The 12,893-nt window shown below is 29.3% G+C and overlaps 2 protein-coding genes across 3 annotated transcripts in view; one reads left to right on the top strand and one right to left on the bottom strand.

The window, feature by feature from the left end:
• The window catches only part of LOC121129813 (zwei Ig domain protein zig-8), a 335,418-nt gene that overhangs the window by 301,378 nt on the left and 21,147 nt on the right, over window positions 1–12,893 (bottom strand). The window lies entirely within an intron of this gene.
• On the top strand, window positions 11,940–12,287 carry LOC121129528 (uncharacterized). Its single transcript, XM_040725251.1, has one exon. The coding sequence runs from the start codon at window positions 11,940–11,942 to the stop codon at window positions 12,285–12,287; it is 348 nt and encodes a 115-aa protein (XP_040581185.1).

A 12,893-nucleotide genomic window follows, 5' to 3' on the forward strand; every position in this document is an offset into this window, starting at 1 on the left:
AAGGCTTACAAATCCTTAAGGCCTCATATCAAGCGAATGATTCACAAAAATGGTAAACACATTCAACATTTTTTTTTATTTTTGTATTATTAGAGCTTGTAAATAAAATTTCAAACCTCTACTTGCCTCCCTTATTGATCAGGATAAAATTAAATATAGTCCAAATTTACCCGTTTGACCCTGTATATCGTACCCTCTTATTAATGAAAAAACTTTTGACATATTTCGAACCGTATCAACCTTAAAGTTTAATAGCCTGAAATAGATGTTCAAGAAGTTCGTAGAATAAAAACATAATAAAAAATGTAAAAGTGACCTGACCTTGTAGTTATGTACATGCAATAAATTCTTAGAATATATATTATATAATCCGTTCTCTATTTATGGTAAGTCAATTCAATCGAGAATCAATATACATATGTAATGAGCTAAAAATGATACACTCAATTTTTAAAAATACAATACTTTCTGGTTGGAACAAAAGTATGAATATTCAATAAAAATTACAATTGAACAAGAAATTTTTTTGATTTAATAATTGTTAATGTATAAAGTATATTAAAAGTACTAATATATTAAGACATACTTGGACCAAATTATAGCAATTTTATACTCACAAAAATAATAAAATAACTTTACTTAACATTTTAATGGTATATTTAGGGAAAAAATATTTTTTTTCTTTTTTTGTATTATCATGATTCTATAAAATAATAATGATCCCTTATCGACCAAAATTATTGAAAATAAGGACCCATTATTTCATTTAACTTATTGAAGTTTATCATTGCAATTCATTTTTAAAGTCATTAGGTCTATTTTTGGTGCAGCAATGGGCAAAGTAGAACCATGCCTTATTGCTCTATGGAACCTTCCTAATTGTGAGTATCGTTTGTCGTTGAGTCTTAATGTCTATCTTCGGTTGAGTATCGGTAAAGAGACAAAGTACACTCCACAAAATCCACAAACAACGATAAAGAATATAGGAAAGGGTCCATAGGTTATAAGGCACATTTCCATTTTGCCCGTTGCTCTATCAAAAATCGACCAAACCATTTTATGACATTTTAAAATCAATTAATAACAAAATATTATTTTTGATTGCTTTTTTGCAAAAGTTCGATACTTTATTTTGTTAAACAAGTCATCTTCTTTGACATATCGAAGAATCTTTATTTATAAATACATGTACACCCCATATCAAATTTATATTGCGAAATATAAATATACATTGGTTTTAAATGATGAGTAATAAAATTCACACTCAATCTCATTATGGAGGTTTCATAAAACCATCTTCTTTCTCAAAATAGGAATTCATACTCCATTTTGAAAAATATATAGGTATATATAAAAAAATCCTCCACTTATGCTTGAATATATTTGGATACAAATTTATGAATAAAAAAATAAAAATTAACATAATAAGAATACATACAGCTCTTAGTATTAGTCTACTTATATCAATTAATTCATAGTATGAAATATATATATTCAAATACTACAATTAAGATAACTAAAATTATACATAGAGTGTAATTGAGTATAAAGACTGCATTGTCCTTTATTTGAGATTTTACCTTCATGCCTTTTAACAATAGTCAATTTTGACACAAAAATGGGCAATACTATATCAAGAAATACATAAAAAATTTAAAAAATGGTGAATTATATGAACTCAAATAGAAAATGTACTGCTTTAGATCAAAAGAAAAAACCTAACAACAAGATTTTTTAATCAATTTCCACTTACTATTTTCTAAATTAATAAAGCAAAGTGATAAAAATAATAATGGTATGTAGAAGGTAATCAAATTAAATAAATGTCTCATTTTTAAGGACGTGCTGTTATCAAAATTTAAGTCAATTCCAGTACCATCTTTATGGACAATTTCAATTTATTATATATATATATATGAATTACATTAACAAATAAAAAAATTATTTACATTTGTTTAACATTTAATTTTGTACTGAGTAAGATCAGATGAGAATATACATAAATTAATTAATTATAATTATGATTATAATTAGTTACGAATAAATTGAAATAAAATAAGTTAATTCCTCTCTGTGCTTAAGAGTCAATTTATTCTTGGTTGGCCAATATATATATATATATATGTATATTTATAGCAATACAGAATATTCTTTCCACTTTCAATGGTCAACATAATAAATATATAGAATCAATTTCCTAGCACCTTTTTAATTGTATGAAATTTTTTATGTAATTCAAATTAATTCAAGGTATATTAATTTTAAATTATACATGAGTATCGGTGGAATCATGAGTTTGGAGTCGATTCCGATACTTTAAAAAGGATGATTCTGATGCATCAGGACACCTCCAATCATTTTAAGCCTTAATTTGTCGTTAACTATAACTTGTTAGCACTATTTTCCACTCATGGTTTGAAGTACATGTTAAATAGAGTACGGATTATTTTTTGATGTAGTCTTTAAAAGATTCAGCTTTAATTACAAAGAGTAAAGTGTAATTTTACGGTAAACATAATAACGTTAAAATAATACAAAGGAACAAAGTTTTTCTCAAATACCTATTACTGAAAAAATTAGAAAAGTAACTAATGAGAGTTAAGAACAATAGAACATATATTACTCTACCAAATAATTTCGATAAAGAGATAAAAATTGTTCACACATTATGTAGAACAATGATTCTTTTTCGATATACAGATATACTAAATAATTATCTCAAAAATATTTGGATTCAACCTTTCAAAATTTGTACTAATTTTTACGTATTGCAATGCACTTTTATTATGGTTGTTATATTTTCTATTATATTACAAAGCCATTGATTTGTTCTATTGGACCATTCCAAAACATGGTAAATTCATGCATTATATCAAAATTTTATCAATTTTTTAATACAAAAATCAAAGAAAACATGATATATTTAGCATGATCACTTTTGATTTTTTCCCAAAAAATTGCCAAAACACCGCAATAAGTAGCTATTTATAATTAGCAATCCTTAAAATTGGATTATATTTTATTTGAAATTATTAAAAAAATCTAATTACAGTTCAGGATATATAAATGTACCTTTGAAGTATTTATGAAATTGAACATAATAAGAAGTTTGTATGCTCTTTCTTTGTTGAATGTAAAACATTCTAACATCTGATAATATAAACACTTTTCAATCGTTATTTTGACTTAAACATTTAATTTGAGAGCTAAAATTGTACATGATTCTTTCTAAAAGAAAACTTTGAAACCCGTGGATTTTTGAGCAAAAAATGAAGACATTCATAAATATTAATATTGGACAAATTTATTTCAAAGTGATATCGTCCTGGCCCAGAATCCAAAGACTGAGAAATGCATTAGGTAAAAAAAACAGTTAGGTAGAATATCGATAAAGATTGAGGGGAAAATATTAATAATTAACCGACTTTTCCTTATTTGCTCAAAGAAACTTTTTTCTTTTTTGAATTATTATATTATCTCAATGATTTATTTTTTTGTTTTGATGTAGGTGTATGATCTTATTCAACGATATTTTTAAAAAACGAAATTGTATGATAAATTAAATTGTATAACAAAAAGACATAATCCCGGTAAATTTTTTTAGGGAATTTGTCGTATGTATAAAACCCCGAGAAAATATATGGAAACATAATCCCGGTAGAGAAAACCTAATAGATATTTACAAAAAAATTCAATGTAGCTATGGGACTTGCTCATAATTTTCCTTTATAATTTTTATATGTAATGATAAAAAAGTACAGATTTTGTGAAAAAAATTCAAAGTACTCCATAATAAAATAACACATTAAAAATCTATGCATGAATGAATCAAAATACAGAATCCTATTGAGGGATATAAAGGTTTGTTCATCTAACCGTTCGACAAAAATTAAAACGATTTCGTAATTTTATTTCTTAACGATTTTTTTTTTTCCCCACATCAAATCTTCATTATAACATAAATTTTACAATCAATCAATCAATAAAATCGTCGTTAGCTCGAAACACACATTCATAACGTTCCCGAAAACAACCTTCTCGACCGTCCTAATGTGTTAAGTCCAGAATGGCTTCCCTATCCCAGGGATCTTGTAATGCTGTGGGTACCTTCATTCGAAACATGTTTAACCCCAACGAAAATAGTCCGATGAGTTATGAAACCAAGAACTCTGCAGGACGTATATCAACTCCTCAGAATCAAGTAAATCGATTGCTCCTTTGCATGTGCGACAGTGTGTCCTGCCTTACTGCCCGATCCAAGGTCTGCCTTTCCTGATGCTGCGGATCCAATTATGATTTTTTTTTTTCGGTTCGGTTATTAGTGATTTTTTCTAGACCGATTTGTACCTAGTGTTTGGTCCAGTGCGCTGTTTCAGACAGTGGACCGATTTTTTTCGGTCTCACTTTGTAGACTGATTTTGATTCGGTCTCACCATGGTCTCAGACCATGCTTTTTTGTCTGAAACCGAACTAATTCGGTCCAACAAAAAGATATAACAGTCTCAAGCCGATCTAGGATTTCGAGACCAAAACCCAACACAAGTACAGAATTCGGCAAAAAAACATGCACTTTTAATTAATGTATATTTTCTCATTACTATGAAAAGGTTGTGTGATTATTTTTTGATATTATGTTTCCGCCGTCCTTTTTACATAATTAAACAATACTAATCATTTAGGCATTTCATCATCACGAACGAGTAACAAGCAAAAGTCAGTCCATCTCATATCTCCTAAATACTAAAGGCGATTTGGTCAAGATTAGGACAATGTTAAGTGTTCTAGGACCCTGGTTTTTAAGTTGGACAAAATGAAAGAAAATGAACAAGACCTTTCCAAGATGTCAAGAAGTGGAGGGCATAATTTAAAGAGGGATACGAAGTTCTTGTTAAGTTTGGGGAGGCAAATAAAGGAAGATCCCACTAAGTCAATGAATCGCCTCGCCAAGATTAAAATTAAAATTAACTAATGGTAGCTAACCTTTCGTATTATTTTAGGTAATTGCCAACTGGAAATAATAAGGGCAGATTTATTACTTTGCTATTATTCAACAGAAATGTATAAAACGTTATCTATGAATATTATGTACAATATAAATTGAAGGAAAGTCCTTTTATCATATTAACCGATATCAAAATAAAACTCATCTTTGATTTCATAATACGTAGAGTCAGCTGCTTTAAATCATCCATATCAAATTAATGAAAACATCTGAAAGTAAAATACATTTTATCGCTGTGTATTTTAAAAATCTCAACGTCGATAGTTATTAGTTTTTTACTCAGCAATTTAAATCTCCGTTAGTGAACATCCTTTTTAGAACTCAGTGGACTAAATCAAAAGTACCTGTCATAGTTTATGACAGGATAAACAACTGAACCTCATTTAAATTTCGAATTTTTTTAAATCTATTCCATGCATTCAGTAGATTACAATTAAATTGCTAAAATACTTGAATGAATATAAGACATCGAGAAAAATTACAAATTTATTTTAAGATAATCATAAGAACATGAGTATGAGGGTTCAAAAAGATATAATTTGTTATTCTTATAGTAAAAACTATCAACTTAAAACTTTTAGTAAAACAATACACAAAATATTCATTACTTTATGGGGATTTTAGGAATCAAATTAGTACCCATCAGTTTTGGCGAGGTTGAATGAATAATATTACATTTTTAAGGCTACTGATACATGCCTCAGCCCTCGCATAGAAAAAAAATCTAAGAAATCAAAAAGAAAAATGACGGACCAACATTGAAACAAAATAGTTAAATTAACTAAACCTCCACAAAAAATTGTGAAATACACGAATATATTATAAACAAGGCAAGATCAAGATAAATAAATAATTGTATATAATCAAATTTAATTTTTCAGGAGCAAGCTGAAAATGATTGGCCATAAAATGTAGATTCAAAGAAATTATAAGCACTTCTATGAACTCGGGGTATATAATATTTCAATTAACTAAGGGAGAGTTAATACTAGAAAATAGAAATCAATTAACAACCTTTCAAAAGCTTGCTTGCTATACTTTAACTACATATATGTTAGCACTGAGCATTGCAATATTTGTTGGATTATTTATATTATAGAATATTTGAAATTTTTGCATCGTAATTAATTATTCAAACATATTCTTTCTTGATGGATAAGATAAACTCTTGCATATCGCTTTTAATATGTATTAATTAATGAAATAAATTTATACATGGTTATAGTTTAATGTTTTAAGCAAATATAGTTTAAAGTACACGCACATTTCTTATGCACACAAATGTCTCCTTGGAGATTGTACGGATGTAACATACAAAATGAATAATTTAACATATGGCTATAATATTTAAAATATTTCATTTGAAATTTTAAAAAAACATGACTTGAGTACCACGCCATACCTACGTGCATTAATTTTATATATATAATTACATAATATTTGATGAGCCAATCTAAAATGTACAAATAATGTTTGAGTGACAGTTTTTCAGAATTTTTAATTATTATATTATTATTTCAAATATATTAAGTATTTTTACTGACGTCAGAGATTTCATAATAAACCAAAGGGGGATCCATATTGAAATGTAGTTGTTACTATTATCAAACAAAGTTGAAAAATTTCCCAAATTCTTGAACAAACTTTATCGAAAAGTTTTGAAATTAAAAAAAAAAAAAAACTATTTTTGTCTATGTCATGAAATTTTATATACATAGAAGTCTATTGACGTCATTTTTCTCGATTATTCCTACTTGAGAAATAGATCTTTCTTACATAAGAAACTTCATACACGTAGAGTTGGGAATTCTTTAGTAATAAACACATTCAACAAAATTCGTGTTAAGTAATGTAGCAAAAAGTATTTTTATATATTAAAATTTTAGATATGTTACACACAATATATTCATACCTTTTTTTACTCTTATTTAATATTATCATACACATAAAAAATTGAAAAAATCCATCTTACATGCATGTGTACCATATAAAGAATGGTTTATTCTTCTGAGATAGACAAATCCCAGAATTAAAGTCATCAAGTGAAAAGGTTGTATTTAACCATATTTTTCTTTTTATATAATTTCTTAATTTTCACAGATATTTCAATAATTAATTTTCACAGATATTTCAATAATTAATTTTCAATTATATTCCTCCAATTATAGAGCATTTTTACATAAAGTTAGCATTGTAAAAGTCGGGAATTTTTAAGGTGTATACGGTAGGGCAGCAAAACGTGGAATGTTAATTAATGTTTATTTTCTCATTGCTATGAAAAGTTTTAGTGATTAGTTTTTGATATTCTGTTTCCATCGTCCTTTTAATGTAAACACACTATAATAATCATTTAGTCATTTTATGATCATTAACAAGTAAAAATGAAGCGCATCTCAGATCTCCTAAATGCTGGAGTTGATGTGATGAAGATTATAGACATTGTTAAGTGTCCTAGGACCATGATCCTTAAGTTGGCCAATTTGAAAAAAAAATAATATAGAAGACCTCTCCACGATGTCAGGCAGTGGAGGTCATAACTTAAATAGGGACATGAAGTTCTCCTTAAGTTTGGAGAAGAATATAAAGAGGATCCCACTAAGTCGATGAATCGCCTCACTAACAACATCTTTTTGGCTTCCAGGACCATCAAGAGGGCTATAAAGCACAATTTGGGTTATTTTCTTTCACAAGGTCCCTATACCACTTTCTGACAGAGGGCTTTAAAACCAGGAGGCTTAAGGGGTGCAAGAAAATTATTCCATGGATTAAATGAGTTACTTGTGAAAAAAAAATTCAAACATGAACGACCACTGGCTTGCGGAAACAAAAGAAGAGGTCCAAGGGGTTTACCACACCAAATATCTGACCAAAGCTTATAATGGTGGACTTGTAGTTAGTATTTATAAAATATCAAAAATTATCATTGTTCTTAAAAGTAATACATTTAAAATAAGAATATTACAACCTAATAGTGCAAATAAATAATTAACAAAGTATAATAATAGTCAAATGTAAGTAATATATAAATAAATATGTGATATAAAAAAGGCTTAACTAAAAAGCCTCTCTTCCCTTACAAAAAAACATAAGGTACAGAATTAAAAAGACTAGCATGTTTATAATAAAAACTATGCATTAAAATGTCTATATTTTGTTTTTAAGGTAGATGGTGTTCTCATTTCTCATCGAAGAGACAGGCTTTGTTTTGTAACCATTGGTCGTTATCTCCGAATTAAGGAAAATACGATAAAAAGCTTGCTTACACCTTTTTCAGGAACTTAATCAGGTAGTAAATGTAAGTTTATAACATATAAATTCCTAAGTCTAAGTAATCACCTACCAACTTAAGACATGGGCAGATTAACTCTATTTTTGAGATCCTATAAATCGTCAATGTAAACTTCAAAGGGCGCGGGTCCAAGTACACTGCCTTGCTAAACAGATAAAATAACCTGTCAATGTACAGAGACGGTAGAATTTATCCTTACACACTGTATCATATTCGTAAACCAGGAACTAGGACACCGTAACAACTAAACCTAAATACCGATGTTAAACCTTTAGAAGAGGAGTTCCTTAAGAGGGACTTTATTGAAAGCCTGGTTGAAATAAAAGTATATTTCAACACAATTAAGGTTACAGCTACTACGACTTTACATCCCAAAAAGAAATTAGATCAAAACACACGACATATTAGGACGAAATCCGAGTTCATTGCTTGAAATAAGTTTAATACTCTCAAGGAATTACTGTAGCTTCCAGGTAATTAACCACTCCATTGTTTTCTCGACATCTCTAGTAAGGAATATTTGTCTGTAATTAGAAAAGATTAAGAGGATCTCTATTCTTAAAGATAGGAACGACAATGGCCATTTTCTAATGATTTGGCAAATAATCAGTTAGAAAATAAAGATTAAGGAGCATAGATAGAGGAAAGACAACACCATAGCAACTCTCTTCAAGAAGAAGGTGTTAATTATGTCTGGTCCAGTGGAGAAAGAGTGATGGATATATAAAATTATACTATGAACTTCTTTCGTAGAAAAGAACAATTCAGAGACTGACAGGGTGCCAGAAATTGTATCAAGAGGATCAATAGTCACTCGATTCAATTCGAGTTGATAGACCGATACAAAATATGTGATAGAAGCTAATCCAAGATCCTTTAAGATGAGTAGATCTTCATTATTTCGTATCGAATCAATTCCATCTATAAGAATCTACTTTCTTCTTCCTGATATATCAGTACAGAGGTTTCTTATTAGAGTGAGAAAGCTTAGATAATAGCTCAATCTCATTTTTAATGTTATTTTGTCGAATAAGCTGCACAAAACTGGTTTTTTTAAGGAGATTATCTTCACATGGAAATCGTCTAGAATGATCCCAAGAGCTTGTTTTAAGGAGACCATTCTTTCAATTTCCGATTGCTTTCTTTTTTTCATACTTAATCTTATACACTTGCCACGGGATATAGTTACTTGGAAGCTCAGTACACGTATTTCTTATTAATGATCAGGCAGTCTCAACATTGTTTGAGGGATGGGAAGAGGTAAAATGATCCACCCAGTCAATTGTGTGAAGTATTTTATTAATTGAGAAGAGACGACTACCCTTGGTAAATTCGAAATATCCTTAATGGCTGTTATTTTTTTATAAGCGATAGGTTTATTGATTGGATAATGATCGGATACAGTAAAGTCATTCAACATTTGAGTATCTACACTAGAATTGGAGGAGGAGAACACTAGTTCGAGAATATTTCATCGAGAGTGAGATGCTTTATTGACTTTTTGTTTAATGGAGCAGATCTTAAAATACTTATACATATAGCCTACCAGTAAAAGAGGAGATCCAAGATTCCTAATCAATATTAGGAAGATAGAAATCCCTACAGATGATTTTGTCAGAATGAATTAATCTTAAATTAGTAAACATTAATTATCCTCATTATGATTCGTACTAGGATAGTGATATTAACAAAGGAGCCTACCATTATCACATTGGATTGATTTGGCATATTTGATAGTTGACTTCAGAGATATATCTATCTGAAGAACCGCTGAGATCTTCAGAGCAACAGACAACCACGCCATCTCTTCTTTTCTTGTACCCCATTAGGCGACCCGAAGGAAAGATAAGGTTGTAATTAGTCAAGAATATTTCACAGTTCCTATGATCATAATTTGTTATAGTAATAATGGCTGTCTTGAAATCGTTTCTAAAAAATCTTACAAGTTGTAATTTATTAAAAATACTTCTTATTTTAAAATAAAATAAACTTAATTTATGTTGGGGGTGAGGGGGCAATGTAGAAAATTCCTGACCTTCTCTTTAGTTGAAGAAGGCCAGGATATTTCTCTGTTTTTTAAGGACGTCTTCTTTGATGGTGTTGTTTAATTCTCTTTGAGCTATTTTGAGAAGGGGGGAAACACGTTTCTCATCTTAATTGTGCTTGAACAAAATATTTTTGGTACTTTCATCTAAGAAACCGGTAATGACTGAATGATTAGTAGTATTGGAGTTATTATTTATAATTCTGAAACCAAATTGAATATAATTGTCTCGGATTTGAAATTTGTCAAATAAAATTTTATTAATCTCAGAATTTTCAAATTAGGTTAAAACGATACAACGTGGATCATTGTTGTTTTTTACAATAATGGTAATGCTCTCAACAAAGGCATAGAAATAGTTGATCTTATGGATCAAGTAACTGTTGTTTATTTATCGGATCCCAAGTCTCATCAATACGTTTTTACTAAATATTTTTTTATATAATTAAAAATGAAGATTGTTATATTATAATTTTTTTAAATATTATAATACATTATTTCTTCTTAATTACAAAATTGTAATTGCAATGAATCAGTTAAATATTATTATATTTTTTTATTCAATTGAAGCGCTTTGTGTAATATTCTACTGCTTTAAGCCAAAATCACTAACACGTAAGGCTAGGTACTGGTAGGAGGGGAACTTGTCATAAAGCAGCAAGTTTACGTTTTCTTTCACCTGAACGAATAAAAATCATTCATTTCAGAGGTGAGAGTATTTGTACTTTCGAAATAATTGTTATTATGTTCAGACCATGAGCTAGACAAATGACATGCAACATCATTGGAAAATGTTGTTTAGGGGTTTCAGCTGTTTTAATGAATATGATTTTCCATTTGTAATGAAAAACTTTATTCTTTTGCCCCTGAAATCGGAGTAAAGAACATAACTGATAATTTTTACAGCAACATTTGTAATCGTTTTATTGTCAGCTTTCGTAATATCTTCCAAATTCATTAGATAATGACTACCCAAAAATTACCATCTAAAGGTTTAACCAATGCTGTCGATATTTGTAGTTTCGTCGAATGTACCAAATATATATTTCCCCTAAAATTCATTCATTATCTTAGACAACAATTCTTCATTTTGAGACTCCATTACCTTGGTGATGGAGAAGCAAGAGGGAAAATCTGGATGATTCTCAATATGCAGTAGAATATTGTAGGAGATAAGTATCTTAGATACATCAGTATACAAATTGCAATATTCAGAATTGGCACAATTATGTGACTTTTATATGGTTTCAAATCCCTTTTATGAAATTGGGTTTTACAAATTATAAATTGATATTTTTTTCTCCTCAAAAGTGAAAAAATAATGATAGCAGCTTCGAACACATCGGTCAATTAGTCCAGCGCCTAACTACCAGATGGCACCACAAACAAAATAACAACATATTTTTTGGAAGTAAAAACATTCTAAAGGTTACTGTCAAAATTTCATGACGTTTGGTTTTTTTATTGATCGAGTTACAGTGGTTTAAGTGACGCTACTTTTGTAATTCTTAAAAACAATGGATTCAAAGCAATTTCGTGTGTAGATTTATCATTGCTTTTTGATGGGAAAAAACACTGTACAAGCTAAAGATTGGCTTGAAAAAATGTTATCTGGACTCTACCAATCAAAAACAACCCTCAAAAGATGGTTCACCGATTTCAAACGTAGTGGTACGGACATCGATGATGCTGAACGTCCTGGTGGGCCAAATGAAGCGGTTATTCCGGAAAACATTGAAAAAAACCTGAAAATCATCATGGGCAGTCGCAAAGTGAAGTTGCAAAAGATAGCTGACAATCTGAAGTTATCAAAAGGTAGTGTTTTGACCATCATATACGAACATTTGAGTATAAAAAAGCTGTTTTCCAAATGGATGCCGTGTTTGCTCACACCAGAGCAAAAGCAACAACGAGAAGATGATTCAAAAAGCTGTTTGGAGAAGTTGACGTGAACTAAGGAGTTTTTGTGTTAGTACATCACAATGAATGAAACATGGATTCACCACTTCACTCCAAAATCAAAACGGCAGTCTGCTGAGTGGTGTGCAGACGGGCAAAGACAATCAAAGACTCAAACATCGGCCTCTGTATTTTGGGATTCGGATAGAATCTTATACATTGACTACTTGGAACATGAAAAAACAATCAACAGCGAATATTATATTGGTTTTTGCATCGTTTGAAGGCCGAAGTTACCAAGAAAATAACCTCATTTGAAGAAGAAAAAGGTGAATTTATTTTTAAAGAAAATATTTTTTGTAAAAAATTTCAAAATTAATTTTTTCCCAAATTAAATTTTGAAAAGTAAATTTGTAAAAAAAAAATTCAAAAATTCACTGATATTCAAAAAAAAAAAATTGTAAAATATTTCAGATATCAAATTTTTTGAGTTTGGGGGGGGGGGCTACAACCCATTCAGCCCAACCCCTACCCCTATTTCTTAACACAGCGAAAGAAAAAAAGAATTAATGTATTCGTATTAAACCTTTAAGAGTCAACGCATATTACATTTAAAGTAATTAAAATTGTGCATCACAATAAACGAATAAGAAATAGAT

Source organism: Lepeophtheirus salmonis, chromosome 14, assembly GCF_016086655.4.
Source record: "Lepeophtheirus salmonis chromosome 14, UVic_Lsal_1.4, whole genome shotgun sequence".
Taxonomy (NCBI): Eukaryota; Metazoa; Arthropoda; class Copepoda; order Siphonostomatoida; family Caligidae; genus Lepeophtheirus; species Lepeophtheirus salmonis.

Excerpts from the sequence above, each read along its gene's own strand:
- LOC121129528 (XM_040725251.1), top strand. The coding sequence starts at position 11,940 with ATGTTATCTGGACTCTACCAATCAAAAACAACCCTCAAAAGATGGTTC.